This window comes from Malaya genurostris, chromosome 1, assembly GCF_030247185.1.
Source record: "Malaya genurostris strain Urasoe2022 chromosome 1, Malgen_1.1, whole genome shotgun sequence".
Lineage (NCBI taxonomy): Eukaryota > Metazoa > Arthropoda > Insecta > Diptera > Culicidae > Malaya > Malaya genurostris.
The window spans coordinates 4220548-4238587 of NC_080570.1; the positions used below are offsets into that span (position 1 = coordinate 4220548).

Below are 18040 nucleotides of genomic sequence, written 5' to 3' on the forward strand. Positions count from 1 at the left end.
TGCATTCGTCGACGTCGTTCGGAGACCTGAGAAACGAAACCAGGCAGTGTTAGATACAAGTGTTGATATTGAATAAAGGCCTTAATTTTGAGTGTAGTCTTATCGAGATGTGCGATTTAATTTGACCTTCTTTCAAGCTAATGTACGAAACTTGTTTCTAATCAATTTTCTGCTTAGAAATTGTTTCAGTAAAACTAAAAAATTCTGTAAAATCTAAACGATACTCGATCAAAAAAACTAGAAGGAAGTCATCGTTTGACCTTGATGAACATGATAATTCCGATGTTTGGGTTGACGTCGAAGAGCTGTATAAATCCGTGACCGGTTTTTCATTTCCCATCAAATCTTCGGAAATGATTGAGCATCTGGAGAAGGTTGTGCGCTCTGACGACGCTGTGAAAGAACAATACGTAAGTGACGGCCGTTCGATTTGAACTGGTATTACAAATGTGTATTGTCTTTCAGGTGAATTTACTTCGTAGACAGCGTGAAGTTTCGAGAAATATACCATTCGCTTTACAAAAACTATTCACCGACAAGGCCCTGCTCGACTACAACTACAGTGGGCTATGTAATTTTACCCGATCCAAAAAACTGGCCATGAAAAACTACCGCATATTTGTCGAGTGTGTCGAAGGTTAGTGAGAATGAAAACGGGCAACGCAATTGGATGAATTGAGGTAGTTCTAATTATTCCGTGTTTCCTTTCTTCTCGTTTTTTTCATCGACAGAAGCCTGGGGAGACACGGAAACGGCAGACGATCTTCGGCAGTATGTCTGCAGTGCAGTCTCCATGGTACACAATCGAAGACGGGGAGCGCGCTTTCGGAACAAACACAAAACATAATTAACTGTCTTTAGGGAATAAGGCAGATCTACTCTAAAACACTGAAAATTTAATGTGCTTTGATACAGGAATAAAATCTGTTAGCACAAAAATGTCAAAACAAATCTAGATGCTTCTATAAACTATTATCCGACAATCCAGACACTAGTGGCGAGGCACATCAACAAAGAAGACAGTTTAAATAAAATTCAAGATGTACTACCGCGTCCATTACATCATTTCGCATCCACAGATGTTCGTTACAATCATACTAACAAATATATATATATATATATATATATATATATATATATATATATATATATATATATATATATATATATATATATATATATATATATATATATATATATATATATATATATATATATATATATATATATATATATATATATATATATATATCTTCCAGGGTTCCCATATGACGAAGATGGCGTATATTTACCTGCAGTGAAACGTGCTCCAGCTCGTCGCAATGTGCGAAATTTCAACGAACAAGTGATGATTCTCAAAAGTGGCGCTGGATTAGCAGGATTCAGCTTTCCACTAGCTACCGAACGCGATATCGAAGCTTTGGAATTGGCAGTTCGTCAAAATACTGCGTCTCGAGATCAATACGTGAGTACCTATATCTTGTTGTTTCTGTTGGCACCATGTCTCATTTTTATCTGAAAAGTACTGGAGTTAATTTGAGCCAATGTAGAATTTCCATCGAATGTACATGTATTGTGAGCCGGTTGTTGACAGTATTGACGCGTGGTTAGTTGATTTTCGTTGGTTACACGGATGCCTGGTCGGTTTACTAAAGGCCACTTACGAAAGGAAAGGTTTTTGCAAAGTACATACGTAACTCACGGGCATCAAAACGAAAAAACACGATTTCGAGACAAGCCTTTCCTAACGTAATCCTAGTAAGCGTTTGACTCAGGAAATGCGCGTAAGCTCAGAAATCACCGTAAAAAAACTTACTTCGGAAATTTGCGCAAAAAAAAACCGCGCAGCTTCGGAAATCCGCGTAAAAGAGACCTCAGCGTGTTTACACTTCTAATGACAATACCATAACGTTTTTTCTGAAATGAATCTGATTGATTCGTGGTTAAACAGAAATCGTATGTGTATTATATTATTATTTTTTGTTGTTGGATTTTTTTTTGTACATTTAGTACAACAAGGTGAATTTGCACTTCTAGCGAAAATACATTATCGTTTATTGAAGATCGAGCTCGATTCTCTAATTGTTCGTTAGTATCTTCTTATTTTTCAAAACATTGTACCAAAGATAAACTCAAGATTACAATGTCCCATGCGATCCATTGAAAAATATTGTGTCAGTAATCGTGAGCCAAGGAATCAAACAAAATGATTTTTTTGTTTCAATTAACTTTAGTATTTCGTGGGATGAGGCACTAACGAACTGAATAAATTCTAAGCAATAGATCTAGGCAGTTTTTAGTTTCTTATTTTAGGAATTACTGCATATGAAGCAAAATTGTCAAAAATCGTTCATACTGTAACTTGATATTGTTTCAAACATAAACAATCATTGTCATAGTTACGACGCATCTAGCGATCCGACGCTTGTTGTTTTGCTTCAAAATACTGAAACTGACAGTGAACCGAGCTCATCGAGGGGTCCTATTCAAATAATACAAAAGAAATCGCCGACCACTCCATCTTGAGTTTATCTTTGATTCTACTATCAAAAATTTGTTTTCGATGCCAAATGTTTTACCATTGTTAGACGCGTCGAGATCTAGAGTGATCCCGAAAACAATTTTTTTCATCGACGCTGGAACTTTTGAGATTTTCAAAATAAAAAAAAAATATTCCAAATGTTTTGCAATTGTCTGAAACGTCGAGATATGGTGTTAATTTGAATTTTTTTTTTTGTAAAATGGCGCCTTAAAATTTTTTAGAAATTTCTGAAATCGAGAAATAATTTTTTGATGCCAAATGTCTTGGAACTGCATGAAACGTGAAGGTCTGGTGTTATCCCGAAAAAAAATCCATGCAATTCTAAGACCATCAAAAAGTCCCAGATTTTTTTTCGAGATAACACCAAATCTTGACACTTCATGTAATTCTAGAACAGTTGCCATCGAAACAATTTCAAAGGCGTTCTTCATCGAATTTCCTGGTGGCTCAAAGCACTGCTATCATCATTTTTGTTATTTTTGTATTGTAATATGAATGCTTTAACCTTGATGTCGTTCGCCTCTTCGGGCCGTTCTGGCCCTATGTGCAAGGTTGGGTATCGAACCCATGTCAGCCTGTGTGGGTTCTGTGCACCAAGTTCGCACTATTAGGGATGTCGTAATGTCGAACGGTTAATCGAGTAATCGATGAGGAACTCAAATAATCGAGTAATATTTAATTGGTTAGTTTGAAACTAATATTCGATTATTAAACTAATCGAATAATTTGAAAAATTCAGTAACAGTAATCGAATAATTAATCGAGTAATCGAATAATAACCCAGATAATCGAGTGAAATTTTATCGAATAGTTTGAAAAATGTAATCGAAATTTGAATAATCGAGTTATTCGAAAAATTCGACATCCCTACGCACTATATTTTCAAGGACGTAGGACTACTGGAAGTCCACTGAATCAAATAATCGGCGCTACACAAGTGGAGAGAGAAAATTGTAAACAACCGGGCGCTGCCATGAAAACTGACAGATTTTCAACTGGATCCATGCTTTCAGAGACAGTCTTCATTATCGCACCCGCCGTACTCTCCAGACCAAGCATCGTCCGACTATCATATTTTGGCGAATCACTTGTAGAGAAGCACTTCGTCAAAGTTGAAGCAGTCGAAAATGGTTATCTTGAAGGAACAATATTTTAAATCTGCCATCACATACTGCTTGAATTTCTGACTAGCCAATCAGCTCACTCCAAATCACCATTGACTTCATGTTCCCTTTGCGCCCCGTATTTGTGTCAACTAAACCCATTTCAGGAATATCTATAATAGAGATATCCGTAGGCAATACTTTCGTTATATCCGGGCAACTAACTTAAGTCGGTTTTACGTCAACGCGCGTTAATTATGCTATAGTCAATGAAACGGTTGTCGATACTTACATACTGTTGTTGACGTTTTTGTTTTGTTTTGTCTCCTAGAAACGTGTCACAGCTTTCATTAAAAGTCAATGCTCGCTTATCTAATTTGACAACTAGAATCAAAATGAAATTCCTTTAAAACGGTCGCAGTAGGCGAGCGCGTCGGATGTGAAAAAATTTTGCTCCCGTCATTTTTTTTAATTATAACAGAAAATGTAATAGATGAAGTTTTGGAAATTGAGATTTTATGCTAAGTTGAACGAACGCAAGAATCAAAGTAAAATTCCTCTCACAGGTAACCTTTCTGCAGGACTACAAATCACCTCGAATGGATGTGGCAAACGTGTTCACCGATCTGTTTAGCGATGAGGCACTGGCCAACTATAACTACTTCGGAATGACCAACCGGTCTCGGAAGAAGAAAGCCATGCGAGATTATGTGATTTTCACCGACTGTATGCTGGGTTTGTATGATTTTTCTACTCCCCGGTGTTCTTCATAACAGAGATTTTTTTCTTAATTCCACAGAAGCTTGGGAAAGTCACGGTATCGGTCAGGATGTACTCAGGGAGAAAATCACAAAAGTTATCGCCCGTCTCAATCACAAACTACGAACACGACGCTACAGAAGTAAAACGACAGCTCTATGAAATCTCACAGATCTTGTTGCCACAAAACACAAAATATGGTTGTAAATAAAACAAACCCAAAACAATAAGAAAGTGTGTTCCATTATGACGTTAAACCGGTACATACAAAACCTTGTCCAACTCATATTTTCACTTTCCTATTCCACCTTCCAGAGCTGCCAAAATTAAAGAACCGATTTAAATACTTGGAGCGCGCCGGGAACTTACACAAGCCGGATATTTCGACGTACTGTTTTCCACTTCAAACCGAGGACGACATCGAGCGGCTGGAGTCGGAAGTAAAAAACAACTGCAAACTGCGCAACCAGTATGTAAGTAATCAAGGCAAACTTTTGTTGGATGAACGCGGTCTTATTAATCTGCTTCCGGCACAGATTAATTTCCTGCAGCAAGTCAAAACACCATCCATTGAAATCGGTGAAATTTTCAAGAAGATCTTCTACGACGAAGCATTGGCCAACTACAACTACAACGGATTTTGCAACAGCCGGATGGTGAAGAAACGTGCCATGAAGGATTATTGTATTTTTGTGGATTGTTTATTAGGTAAATTGCGTCTGGTTTGAAGGACCGACTAGCAGAAAAAAAATTAAAATTGCATCTTTTTCTTCAGAAGCTTGGCGCGATCACGGAATTACGCAGGATGAAATACGAACGACGCTGCGGAAAATTGTCAAAAATGTTCACAATCGGAAACGGTTCCGTCGCTATAAGAACAAAATTCGGGATCGGAAAACGGGCGAAAGTTCGCTTTATCTTGAACCAGATTTTTAATAAACAGTTGGCCGTTAGATAGATGACTATTATTTATAGTTTTTGTTTTGTTTTCGTTGCCTGTTCATAAAATGCTACCGAAAAAAAATAAGTAAAATGTTCTTCAATCTTGCAGATACCCTCACACACAGTTCTTTTGAATTGCTAGCACCCAGACCAATGAAGAAGCTGACATTTCCTTTGTTCGATTCGGAAACGGTCATCAATTTGGAGCATTGCGTACGCAATGATAGCAAAATGAAACAGAAATACGTAAGTTTTCCGATGTTTTCTGTACTTTGTAAACCTTCAATGTTTTTTTCGTTATTTGAATTACAGATCAAATACCTCCGTCGCATTAAATCACCCAGTGAACCGATCGAGCATGTGTTCGATAAGATCTGCACCGATGAAGCCATTTTCAGACGTTTCAGTTGGTCGGCTGGGAAATCCGCTTACCCAATGCAGCAACGGGAATCGGTTAAAAACTATACGATTTTCAACGAATGCATGCTTGGTAAATAATTGATCATTTGAAAAAAAAAAATTAAAATATTTAATACGAATTTTCCTCCGATGTTCCACAGAGGCCTGGGAAGATCACGGTTTCACCCAGGACGATATATCAGAAAGCATCAGAAACGTCTTAAAGCGCATTCACATCAGAAACAACGTTCGACGTTTCAGGGCCCAAAACTACAAACGTGAACTGAAGAAATCGGTTCGAAAGTAGATCAAAATCTTCATGAAAAGATGATGTAGATATAGATTAGATACTGATGGAATTTTCATCGATAGTCTGCTGAGTAGATATGCCAAAGATCGAATGAATTCCTTGTAAAAAGTTTTTTTTTTTATTTTGGCAGTAACTATTAGAAGAGTAACGAAATCTTCCTGTGAATTTGAGAAAAAGATAAAATACATGCAGTATAAAAAAAGCAAAAAATCTCAAAACGAAAGCTGAAATTACACAATAACTGAAAGATCATATGCATGAATTTCTTTTTGACTAACACAGTCTTTTCAAATCTATTCTAGCCAAACGGATTGCAAAAATGCGAAACCGCTTGCAATACTTGATCAAGAAGCGCAACAGCGCTAGTGCTACTGATCCCGATAGCGAGGTCTACAACCAGCTGGAACGACAAATTACCGAGCTGTCCGAACAGTTGGATGCCGTAGCCGGTGTAGAAACGAAGGCTGACCGGAAATCCGGAAGCAGTAAAGTGGATGGCTTCTGCTTTCCCCTCCGGACGATGTACGAGATCGAACAGTTGGAAGAGGCGGTGCGCAGTGATATTGCCATTCGGGAGCAATACGTAAGTTGTTTTATTTACTCCACATATCCACGGTTTGAACGTTCTACTAAAACAACTCTCTCAACTAGGTTGATTATATGACCAACAGAAAACCCGCTACGATGGATGTATCCAATTTCTTTTCCTATTTGTTTACCGACGAAGCCCTCATAAGCTACAACTACTCCGGAGTGAACAACATCGGCGAACAGAAAATGCCGATGAGGAATTATAGCATTTTCACCGATTGTATGGTCGGTAAGTAATGGATGCCTAATCTGCCTTTTCTTCGACACAAAACAGAACAGGGTGCGTTGTTATGCATTTTGTGTTTCTTCTTTAAAATTAAAACCATTAAAACGCATAGCCTACTTTGAGATGAATGCAGCATCGACTATCTCATGCAGTCAGTTTAGCTACACTGAGGAAAAATTTATTTGAACCAAACAGAAATCAATTTCATCAAAAGTAAAATTTTTTTAAAAACAGTCCTATGATTTTCTTAATTGTTGTCTATGAATGTTTTAATTATTCGCTTTATGTATTTCATTAATAGTCCGTAATGTGACAATTTTTCATGATTTCACCATGAAAAGAGTGCCAATGAGGAATGAAAAATTTCGGGGTCGAAAATATGTATAAATGAATTAGTCTCACAATTTTTATAATTCTTTCCTTCAAACCAACTAATTTTATTTCGGAGAAGATTTTTCAAATGGCATGCATCATGAATGTATCAATTTTGTTTTAGTTGGGGCGAAAATTCTACTTGTATTCCATAGTCATAGGAACCACAAGTCGTTAAAATCGCAAATATTTGTGATGTGACTAGTTTTTAGTACGCATTGTTTTATAATGTGATTTAACAGTTGGTACATGAAGTGTTCTACAACAAGTTCTGAATTAAATTACAGAACAGGATTAAATCTGATGATTATCATAAAACGTAACGTAAGCTTCAAAAAACTGTCTTGTGAATATTCGAAGTAAAATATTGTAAAATTTTCCCTTTTAAATCAAAAGACAAATTTACGGAATACATTTATTATCCCTTGTTCCTTAATTCGTTCGTATTACATTCAAATGTCATTTTTTTCTGAGTGTACTGGATTCAAACATTCTATTTTTCGTCTACAATAAAAGTCATAGCCTACTTCGAGGTGAATGAAGCATCAAATTTCACCTCATGTAGAACAGGTTAGCCTAGTTGATTCGAACGTTATATTTTTCGTTCTTCTTAGATTTGACGGTTTTTCGTCTCAGATTAGTTTAATTCAAAATTTTAGTTTGAAATTACAAATTAGTACCCTGAATCAACATTTCGAAAAAATATAGCTTTTGAGTGCATCAATTGATTATAACATTTGTGGCCTGATCACATTATCTTGATTTACTCTTATTGCTGGCACAGGCCATTTGTTAGTCAATTCGAATTGAAGTATGTATTGAACGGAAACCCTAAATTGCATATAGCATGGCATTTTCGTTGATATTTTATGGTTAAAAGTCTATTTTTTCTACATTGAAAACCATAAAAAAAACATATTCAATTTATCTCATTTTGTCTCAATTTTATAGTATAAATTAAAAAAAGTTTATGATGAAGAAAATGTTAATGACAAGACTAAAAAAATGGGTCCAATTTTGAAGAAAGATCTAATATCTAATATGAAGAAATTTCTTAAGGATTTTATAACGTTTTTTTCGTGGAATTGCTATATATCCAAACAGTTGTTTGGAATGGGAAAAAATAACATTGTTTTCTACACATCTTGACTACCTTTCTGGCAATTTATAGATAAAAAACCAATAGAAATGTTTGTCTTTTGAAGTAAACTAGACACCCAATATTTAGCTTTTTCGTAGAAATCGAAGTGCTGCTCAGCCAATGCGTGACCCATAGATGAAAACAAGTGGTAGTCGGAAGGGGCTAAAACTGGTGAATCGTAAGCGCGTGGGGTAGCATCTCCCAGCCAAGCGCTTTGAGTGTATCCTAAACCGGTGGTGCTTTCGGTGCAGGTACATGGTCGTGTAATAGAAGTGATCATTTGTTGTCTGTAGCGTTTTTCGTTAAGGATTCTTGAAATAGATTCATTTTCCATCGCCAGTAACAATTCAATGCGAAACAAATTTTCTTTCGTGTCTTTAAAGCAGTGTTTTTTCGGTTTTCTATCTGTCTTTCATATGGTACCCATGTATCGTAACGCTCACTACATACTGGTATATCTGGCAATGGCATAACAATCTTTGTTTGGGTCCTCGCATTTCGGTGGTGAAGTCGAGCGACCCTACTATGGGGTCGGCAAAACATATTTTGCCAAATCTCGATTTTTCTTGTCTCAAAAGTTCCAAAGAGTCGGTATTTTTCGACGTTTCGTGCATTTCTAAGACAAGACGCACAGCTTCGTGAACTTGCATAAAAAACGCTTTAATTTGAAAATTCACACAAATAAAACCGCTTGAAAAAGACTTGAGTGTTTTAGGTTGACGTTTAATTCCTATACCACTCACACATAAAAAGTATGTATGACTTTCTTGCTAATGGATGTTCAGATTCGGCAATCCGCGAGTCTTAGTTTAAGAACTGGTATTTTTAAGGATAGCATTCGCCCACTCAAACAACACAATGCGCATCTCCCTCGCATCGTTGATCTCTTGGTGATTGAGTCTATAATTTGCTACATACATTGTAAAGATTTCTTCAGCCCGAGAAAGCATTTCTAGCATCAATTAGTACATCGAAAATTTCAATGTGTAGAGGACCGTTCGTGGTGTTGCAAAACGCAAAAGCAGTTTTCTTCGCAGTCTTTGAACAGAAATTTAAAAGAGAAATATTAGTTTGTTTAGAACATTTTTTTCTAAACAAACTGATGTTTTTTTTTTGAAGATTCATCAAGCAGTAGTTGAGGAAATTGCTTTAGCGTTTTTCAACAACGGCTGTTTTCTTGAGATTGTAAGTAAAACCTTAACGATGATAGGGAGTGAATTTTCAGTATTCAAAGAAAAGTCGCATAACAATCTGTCCAGAAAACGAAGTATAATAAAAAATTATGATTCCTCGGATTTTTGCTTAATGAAGCAATATTTCAAAAGAAACAGTTGATTGTCATCTGAATTCTGCAGTACATAAGTAGTAAAAAGGTAAAAAATATGATCTTGAAATGTTCAACTTGGATGTAAAGTATGCATGCACGATGCATTTCACGTTGCATCGAAAGCAATGGATGCGGAACATAACAAATGATCAATGGTTGTAGGATTTACACTAACTATGTTCCTTTTTTTGTTTGTTTCAGAGGCTTGGAGCAACCAAGGAATGACACACTATCTACTGGAGGAGAAAATCAAGTTCGTAGTCAAAAAGCTCACTGCTAGACGTCGTATGAAAATGTTCCGAATGCGGAAGGCTTTGAAATAATATCTCTTACTTCGGCTTGTAAATAAACTGTTGAAACAAAAACAAAAAAAAACATCAAAACTTTTCTTCCTTTTTAAATGGTGATGAAAACAAACTGGTCTAATCTTTGTTTTTTGCATGATTTTGTTTTTTCTTTCTTAGATCCTCTTCAGAATCTCGTAAATAAACATGGTGCGGTTCGATCCATGGATATAGAATGTGCCGCCATCGACGATGATCGTAAATACATGTTCATCGTCAGTCGTAAGGGAGGAATTTTGCTGGTGCACGATAATTTCATTTATCGGTCGAATCTACGCCGCCAGGGTCGCAACAAGGATATTTTGTACTGGGAGTGTACGCAAAACCGAGCGGGAAAATGTCGAGGACGCGTTAAAAGCGTGGGAGATTTCTTGTACATTTCCAACAGTAACAGTAAGTTACGGAGGCAGCTTTCGAATGTCGCATCATTTTGAGACCCTTTTATCATTCACAGTACAACACAACCATGGACCGGAACTGCAGAGAGTGGTTAGTGCCAAACGAAGCGGTCATCTGTCGTATCGCACCTTCGACTCGATTGGATCGTAATTTCGAATTTCAATTCTAACAATACTTAAATTGTAGCTAAACAATAAAGCATATTTTCCGACATGAGTTTTTCAATATTGAAACCGATGCGACGAATCGCGGCAAATGGCAGACACTAATTTTTCAATTTATTCTAGATATTCCACCGGTTCTGGAACAGGGTCAAGAGCCGGTTTCAGGTGTTTGGTACACCCATCCTTTGCAGTTCTTGTCGAATCGCCGGGGGAATCAAAATCTGCACTGCTTCGGTTATATCTACAGCTTACAGAACCGCCACAAGCTTACCAACTCGTGGGTGTGTGCCAAAAAAGGCAAGTGTAAAGCCCGGGCATCGACGATGGGTCAGGATAGAATACGGTTCGGCCAACACGGCCATAATCATCCACTGGAATATCCGGTCAACCAGGTGCCGTATTCCGAAACCCAACAGGCCATAGCGTTACAGCAGCAGGCATTTATGTACGGCCAACCACCGTACTGGAACCACAACCCGAGCGATTCCGTCGCCGAACTGTCCCAATCTACCACCACCACCACCAACACAACCGCCATTAAAGTAGAGCAAAATGATTCCAGTTAGGTCTTCCACGATGTGATGAGTTTAATCAAAGTGAATAAAATTCATTTCTATATTTATATTCCCGTTTGTTGTTTCCTGGGGATTGTGTTTTTTCATCGAATACTACATTTTTTCTACAGCACTTTTTTTTCATTTCAGGTGACTCAATTTACCAAGGTCAAGGTATTCATGTGAGAAGGCCTATTTCTCCACAAACTTTTAGTTTCAATTCAGTGGCGACGTTTTTGGTAACCTATACTTTTTTCTCTTGCAGCTACGACTGATCCAACAAAGAATTTTTCAATGAAAACGACCAGAAGATGACAAGAATACCATCATGAAAGGGGAACTGCAAACCGCATGGATATGAAGTGTAGTAAACTATTTGATTTTGATGTCGTTGGATACTCAAGAATAATGAATGATTATTCTACTGATGACTTGAATTGGGTAAGTTTTTGATCAACGTATTTCTAATCCGACTAAAGAGTAAAGAAATTTAGAATCGGTCATATACCTTAAGCACAAAATAAGCCTCGCCCCTGAAAGATCAAACCTGAATTGGCCAGTAACAGTCGAAAACATAATCATTTCCGTTCGGCACATCAGTAACGACATTGCACTTCGGTGCGAAACCAAAAAGTGTTCTGCAAACAGCAGAAACTTTACGTCTCCTTAGTGTTTCATTTTGAACTACTAGGTGGTCAACCACAATGAATTCCGAATCAATTCCAACGTCAGTGCAACAACCGATTCCGAATGAAATTCGCCTTGAATTGATTCGGAAATCTGTCGAAATTGAGTGAGAAGATGCGGACTAAATTGTCAATTCGTCTTCTTCTTTCCCGATTTTGCACGTTTTCGTGCTGATTTTCAGTTTATTTTTAAAATTAAATTCATTGCTCATTCCGTCATTTTGTTAATGTGGACGGTTTTTACCCGAATTCGGAATTTACACGTCTTTTTTCTACGCTTATTATCGAACTTACGCGGATTTTCGAAGTTACGAATCTTTATTTACGCGGATTTCCGAAGTTACGCAGTTTTTACGGGGATTTATTTTGTGCGGTACTAATTAGAGTTTACCACAGGTTTTTCAAACGAAAACAACTTAAAACCGCGTAAGAAATTTGTCTCACCTTTTGTCAGGCTTACTTCATGTTGAATTCAATCAAAGTTCACATTGATGCTGTGTGTTTAAGCACGTGTGTCAGTCATAAACTGCACGAATGAAAAGTGTTGTTTCGAATAGTATAGAACCTTGTGAGTAACGATAAAAATTTTCCTTCTGTGTAATTTTATCTAACGAAAAAATCGAATTTCGTGTGCGCTTTGAATTTGAAGTGCGCTCGTGTGCGTGTTTGTTCGTCGGATGCAACTTCCTAGCCAGACAACACCATTTCATGTATATTTTGGGGGGTTCAAAAGGTGAGGAAGGCGCGAAAATTGGAAACAAAAGTGCGTCATCCACAATATTGACACTGTAAAACAAATTCTAAGAACGAAGTATGAATTGTCAAGTTATTTGCCCTTTTATATAAAAATTATTCTATTGTTCATGGAACATAATGTTGAAAAAATTTCCATGGGGGAGCGTTACCACACGTACTGCGATCCTTCTAGAGTGGACGCGCGATCTACTCAAAGCTAGGTTTCTTTGTATTATACCGTTTTCGTTTTTGAACCGATGCGTGGGCGACCCTGACTCCGAGTAAAACGAACACGTGGTATGCGCCCTAAACAACTAATCATAAAAAAAGAAAAAATAAACAAACTCGCATAGATGCGTGTTGCGACTCGAGAAAATTTTCAGAGCGAAACTATGCGATTGGAATCCGATCTAGAGCGACTCCAGGTTGCTAAAACAAACATCTCAAAAGTTGCTTGGGTGACTCTGAGTCAGCTTTCAGGCTGCTCTGATCAATAAACGAAAACGGTATTACTCAGGTCCGACCGAGCGGTACTGAGGCCGGAGAGCACACGAACAAATACGCAAAGCTAAAGTTATTGGACTTTTTGCCTTTCTCTATAGAAAGATAGAAAGAATTGCTGAAAAAAACGACTTTCGAACCGGAGCCTCGGAGACCCATAGTATTATATACCATTCGACTCAGTTCGACGAGATCGGAAAATGTGTGTGTGTGCATTTTTCGAAGATATTTTTACGCGTTCAATTCTCTCAGAGATGGTGTCAGAGATTATTTTAAAAAATGATAAAAAAGACAAGAGACTGTTTTGAAGAAAGAGAAAGACATTATCACACCATATAAATATACCAAAGCAAATGCTTTGATGCTTGATAGTTAAAAAAAGTCAATTCGTTTTTCTGAAAATTCCCTTTTGAGAGTCGTAGATAGATCTGAAAAATTCAATGAAGAGAATATTCTTTGTGAATTAAACACAAGGAAATAATTTATCAGTTTTTTTTAAATAGGATTTTTTCAGATGTGCGATTTTAGGTCAACAAAATGGGTGTAAAGACTATCATTTTTTTAAATCAATCAATTAATCAGGGTCTCAATCTCAATCGAGCTTTTGCCATGACAACTATTTGTAGACAGAATATTAGCATTTCGAAATAAAAACGCCCTAGTTTTCGTGGTAATTTATGGATTATTGTTCGAGTAAAAGGGAAGTCATAAAACTATGAAAATAGTTCAAACTTTCTATTGCGTTTACTAGGCTGTGATATTCAAAAGAGCGGAAGCGAAAATCTTATATTTCACCGCACAGTATTTAGCTTGCATTCCAGTCATCCATAATATAATGGTGAGGCATGAGATAGGAACTCGTGAACTACGATCACTATTAAATAACCATCTATTTTGTGAGACCAACTCAGAGAGTCACATTTCCTCTAACAAACTCTTTTCCTATCTTCCAGCTATCAACGAACCATTGTGATCAACTTGGAGCACTCTCGCCAAGCGTCTAACTCGTATGGATCGATAGAGAGACGGAAGGCTAGGCATTCGGTTCACGACATTAATTTATTTATTTGATGTTCACGTTTCTTAGGATTTGTCAAATAAAATGTTTCTCAAAAAAAATCCTCAACGTTGTTTCGCTATCGCAGGCAACAGGCACTGTTGATGTCAACGTAATTTTAATTATCGCTTTTTTTGTTTGGTTCTAGTTTCAGATTTCGTTCGATACGTGTCTGGTTTCCGTGGTTGTCGCAAGCTCAAGGTGGGAGACTACAGTTTCACCAAGAACAAGGAAAGTCACAACAAAATCTATTGGTCGTGCGCCAAAGCCGGCGTCAGTAAGTGCAAGGCACGTGTCCTTACCTATATGGTAAAGAGTGGAGAGGAAAATCTAGTGGTTCGATATCCAACCCATAATCACGAACCGTTTTAATGCATGCATGCAGACACTATTCCCCAATTGACCAATAAATATTTTAGCAACAATTGTAGTGATTGAGTTTTTTACTATGATGGGTTAGGAATCTTTTTCACACCCGATGACTAATCTACGCCAATTGGTTAAGTTCGTTTAGTAATTGAAGTGCTAGAACTAAAACTGTTGTTTGTTTAGTTCCAGATATAAAAGTTTTAATCGAGGACGAAGATAATGACAATATGATTGATTCCGGCAAAGAGGTCTCGTTTACCATTGGCCAGCGTGGATGTCTGCTGTTGGAAATTGATGGATATAAATACGTTAAAAACAGAAAAAGTGCCACCAAAACGTACTGGATATGTGCAAAGAAGGTAACTGAAGCGAACGAAATTCGAGTGTTTTTCGAAATTTAATAGTTACGTTTTTAACAGGGCAGTACCGGTTGTAAAGCACGAGTTATAACCCCAACCACCGATGAGCCACAGGAAAGCCCCAAACTGATTCAGAGCAGTGGATTGCACAACCATGCTGTGCTTGTCGAGCGTCGTGCCAGGCGTCATTTAGAAAAATAAATTGAACGTTAATTCCCAGTTTAACCAGTTTTTTTTCCTGTATTTAGTTGAAATCGTTTGCTTCACCGTTCGACTGTTCGTTATCATTGCTAATATGGTTCATTTTACATTTTAGATGACCAAACCGACCAGCAGATTTACTACATCGCTGAATTCGTCGGTGACGATATAATACGAGAGGAGAAAACGATCTTCAAAAAGGACAAATTAGATGTGAAATCGCCGCTACTGCATGAATCGCGTCATCTGCAGTCCGAATTGAAGTTTGAATCAGAGGACAGTCCATCCAAGTTGACATACACGAGCGGTCGAGGCAACAACGTGCTGATTTACGAAGGTCATCGTTACATCAAAAATAATACCCATAGCGGTAAAGTGTACTGGAAGTGCACTAAATGGCACAGTGGATGCAAAGCTCGAGCAATCACCAACAGACTGACGCCGGATGCTTGCTTGTTGAAGAATACCCACAATCACGATCTTTGACCGCGACTAAACAACATGTCTAGTGTCCAAAAACTCGTCCTTTAAATAAAGATCAACGAGTGAAGTAGCCTCTTTTAATGAATGATGATTTGTCCGGTTTCTGTAGTGTTTCCCAATACTGCAATCTGCGTCTCTAACGCGTTTCATTTATTTATTTTTTAGCTCCGGTGACCACAACATTCCTACAGCAGTTCCAGTCGCAGTCGTTACTTACCTCGCCACAGTTCAGCTTTAAGACATCGCAACGCAGTGGCCGCCATTTGCTCGTTGTCAACGGGGTGACATTCTTCCGAAATCGACATCGCAACAACAAGCAGTACTGGAAGTGCAACCAGTACTACAAGTGTAAATGTCCGTGCATCGTAGTAATAGATGAGATCAACTCCCGTATGAACGTAAAGCACATGCACAATCACGGTTCCACGGCAACGGGTTTACTGTCCGACATGACGAATGCTTCGTTGGCCGGGACACTGTTAAATGAAAATTTGATCGCCGGCAGTACCACTAGTAGTAGTAGTAGTGCACTGGGCGGTCCTGCCCTGCTCCGGTCACCGATTGCGGTTGCAGCCGCTGCCGCATCATTCGCCCAAACCGTACAGTCAAAGGTGTTTTTGAACAAAAGAGAATAAAGATAATAATGTTAGCTGGTGTTTGTTAATTGTTGAACAAGTGTTTCTATTATGTTTATCGTTTTGTTTATTTTATTTTCAATTCTAGTACTACACTTTCCCGTTCAGTGAATAGTTCGATAGTTACTACTAATGATACCCTATTTTCCCCTCAATTCTAGGCATCTTTGAACCAGCAGTATTCGGTACAACCCGTCGTGGCCAACAGAAACTGATCCACGGTGGTCACGCCTACACAAAAGATCGCCAGTCAGCGAAAACGTGCAACTGGAAATGTTCCCTATTCACGCGGTTCAAGTGTAAAGCGCGTGCCGTCACACGGGAAATCAACGGCGTGATGTACGTGAAGGTGACCAACACACTGCATTTCCATCCGATGGAGCAGTACAAGATCAACTTCCGACGGATGAGCGTTGTTCCGCCCACCGACGGTGGCACATTTCTTCCTCCCTGCTAGAATATAGAGCATCAACAGATTTGCCTTTTAAATAATTTCATCAATTGTGAACTCCAGCCTATAGTTAAGAAAAATAAAAATTGTGATGCTCAATAACTTTTTTCCTCAATCATGCCTAGCAAGTGGCACAACTGAGGCTACCCACGTTTTGCTAACATATTTCTTCGTCATTTTAGATGAAAAGGCTGGCTTCACGGAGCGGGCAACCTTTGAGTACACTTCCCGTGGAACCCAGCGACTGGTGTACGAAGGATACTACTTCAGCAAGAACAAGACATTCGATGGTGGCACTCGAGTCAATTGGAAATGTCAGTTCTATGAACGGTTGCGATGTCGAGCCCGAGCACTAACTAAAACCATCAACGGATACGATTACGTAAGAATCACCAATGAAAAACACACACATACCGGTGATGTGTTGGACGAGAAACCACGACGAAGACGGAAGCGAAAAAATATCAGTTCCGATAGTGATTAAAATACACAAAATTTTAAAATTTTGAAAACAAAAATAAAATCATTTATAACACCGTTCGACAATGTGTTCCGTGACCACATTTCACTAATATCAATTCTATGTGTATTCTAGGCCGCCGGATAATCAATTCAAACAATGCTCGATATTGGGTACGTACAATGTACGAATAGTGGAAAGTATCAATGGCATCATCACACAATGGCACCAGCTACACGAAGAATAGCATTCAGTCGTACAAAATCTACTATGCTTGCCCGCAAGCCGTGCGAGAATCATCACCTACGGTGGAACACAAATTAGCCATAACAATTAACTACATAATCACCCTCCGAATAGATAAGTGACGCAATCTACTAGTTTTCGTTGAGTCTAATCTGACATGTACGACGTGGCATAGATCAAGCAGGCGTTGCGCTAGAGCCGTGGTTACCTATGTTATGGCTGAGAAATTTTACTGTGATTCGATAGCTCAAATTATGGCGTTTTCGTTTTTAATTTGCACTACACCGGTGCAGTGCTACACGGAGGCATGAATAAACGAACAAAAATGACGAAAACATAAACAGTAACCATTGACTACAATAAACGATACCATTGCACAGAGCTACACCAAACTTTTGATGAGTGCTACACCAGTGGTATCGGTGCAGAAAAAGTGTAGCACTGGTGTAGTGCAATTGGTAAAAACGAACGGTTTCAGTGCAGCTTTCGCTACACCAGTGTAGTGCAATTTAAAAACGAAAACGACATCAGTGTGATCGCATCTGTTTATCAAAAAGTGATAGTTTTTTTATCGCTATTTCCCGGTTGAATGAAGCAGGAAAAGCCGACAAGATGGAAGAGTACGTCGCATACGCGAAGAATCAATTTGGTCACTACCCGAAAATCGTGCGCTCGGATCAAGGA

At 38.2% G+C, this 18040-nt stretch overlaps 5 protein-coding genes across 7 annotated transcripts; all 5 read left to right on the forward strand.

The window, feature by feature from the left end:
- The first annotated feature begins 896 nt into the window (after positions 1-896).
- Positions 897-4859, forward strand: LOC131430481 (uncharacterized). 3 transcript variants are annotated; one of them, XM_058595519.1, is made up of 5 exons: positions 897-1081; positions 1260-1465; positions 4227-4380; positions 4445-4638; positions 4720-4859. In XM_058595519.1, exons 2-4 carry the CDS (start codon positions 1349-1351, stop codon positions 4564-4566), a joined length of 393 nt encoding a protein of 130 aa, XP_058451502.1. In that variant the 5' UTR covers positions 897-1081; positions 1260-1348; the 3' UTR covers positions 4567-4638; positions 4720-4859. The 3 variants fall into 3 exon arrangements, with proteins under 3 accessions (XP_058451502.1, XP_058451496.1, XP_058451486.1); XM_058595513.1 differs by having other exon boundaries at positions 904-1081; positions 4212-4380; positions 4445-4664; positions 4720-4854; XM_058595503.1 differs by having other exon boundaries at positions 905-1081; positions 4212-4380.
- On the forward strand, positions 4602-5357 carry LOC131432885 (uncharacterized). Its single transcript, XM_058599878.1, has 4 exons — positions 4602-4607; positions 4722-4877; positions 4941-5112; positions 5183-5357. Exons 1-4 carry the CDS (start codon positions 4602-4604, stop codon positions 5338-5340), a joined length of 492 nt encoding a protein of 163 aa, XP_058455861.1. The 3' UTR covers positions 5341-5357.
- A 5-nt stretch (positions 5358-5362) lies between these two features.
- LOC131430451 (uncharacterized) lies at positions 5363-10373 on the forward strand. The gene is made up of 5 exons (XM_058595461.1): positions 5363-5592; positions 5659-5836; positions 5907-6638; positions 6707-6875; positions 9914-10373. Exons 3-5 carry the CDS (start codon positions 6375-6377, stop codon positions 10033-10035), a joined length of 555 nt encoding a protein of 184 aa, XP_058451444.1. The 5' UTR covers positions 5363-5592; positions 5659-5836; positions 5907-6374; the 3' UTR covers positions 10036-10373.
- Positions 10374-14260: 3887 nt separating this feature from the next.
- Positions 14261-15105, forward strand: LOC131433786 (uncharacterized; the record flags this gene model as incomplete). The annotated part of the gene is made up of 2 exons (XM_058600648.1): positions 14261-14880; positions 14941-15105. A coding segment is annotated over one exon (264 nt), but the record flags the coding sequence as incomplete, so codon positions are not given.
- Positions 15106-15180: 75 nt separating this feature from the next.
- LOC131430494 (uncharacterized) lies at positions 15181-15631 on the forward strand (the record flags this gene model as incomplete). Its single annotated transcript, XM_058595530.1, has 1 exon — positions 15181-15631. A coding segment is annotated over one exon (387 nt), but the record flags the coding sequence as incomplete, so codon positions are not given.
- Positions 15632-18040: the final 2409 nt, after the last annotated feature.

What these genes read in the sequence shown, in the direction of transcription:
- LOC131430481 (XM_058595513.1), top strand. Translation starts at nt 1,349, where the DNA reads ATGATTCTCAAAAGTGGCGCTGGATTAGCAGGATTCAGCTTTCCACTA. An exon ending in CTGCGTCTCGAGATCAATAC is followed by an intron (nt 1,466 to 4,211) that starts GTGAGTACCTAT and finishes TTCCTCTCACAG; the next exon opens with GTAACCTTTCTGCAGGACTA. An exon ending in TTTCACCGACTGTATGCTGG is followed by an intron (nt 4,381 to 4,444) that starts GTTTGTATGATT and finishes TTAATTCCACAG; the next exon opens with AAGCTTGGGAAAGTCACGGT.
- LOC131432885 (XM_058599878.1), top strand. An exon ending in GCAAACTGCGCAACCAGTAT is followed by an intron (nt 4,878 to 4,940) that starts GTAAGTAATCAA and finishes CTTCCGGCACAG; the next exon opens with ATTAATTTCCTGCAGCAAGT. An exon ending in TTTTGTGGATTGTTTATTAG is followed by an intron (nt 5,113 to 5,182) that starts GTAAATTGCGTC and finishes TTTCTTCAGAAG; the next exon opens with CTTGGCGCGATCACGGAATT.
- LOC131430451 (XM_058595461.1), top strand. Translation starts at nt 6,375, where the DNA reads ATGCGAAACCGCTTGCAATACTTGATCAAGAAGCGCAACAGCGCTAGT. An exon ending in TTGCCATTCGGGAGCAATAC is followed by an intron (nt 6,639 to 6,706) that starts GTAAGTTGTTTT and finishes TCTCTCAACTAG; the next exon opens with GTTGATTATATGACCAACAG. An exon ending in TTTCACCGATTGTATGGTCG is followed by an intron (nt 6,876 to 9,913) that starts GTAAGTAATGGA and finishes TGTTTGTTTCAG; the next exon opens with AGGCTTGGAGCAACCAAGGA.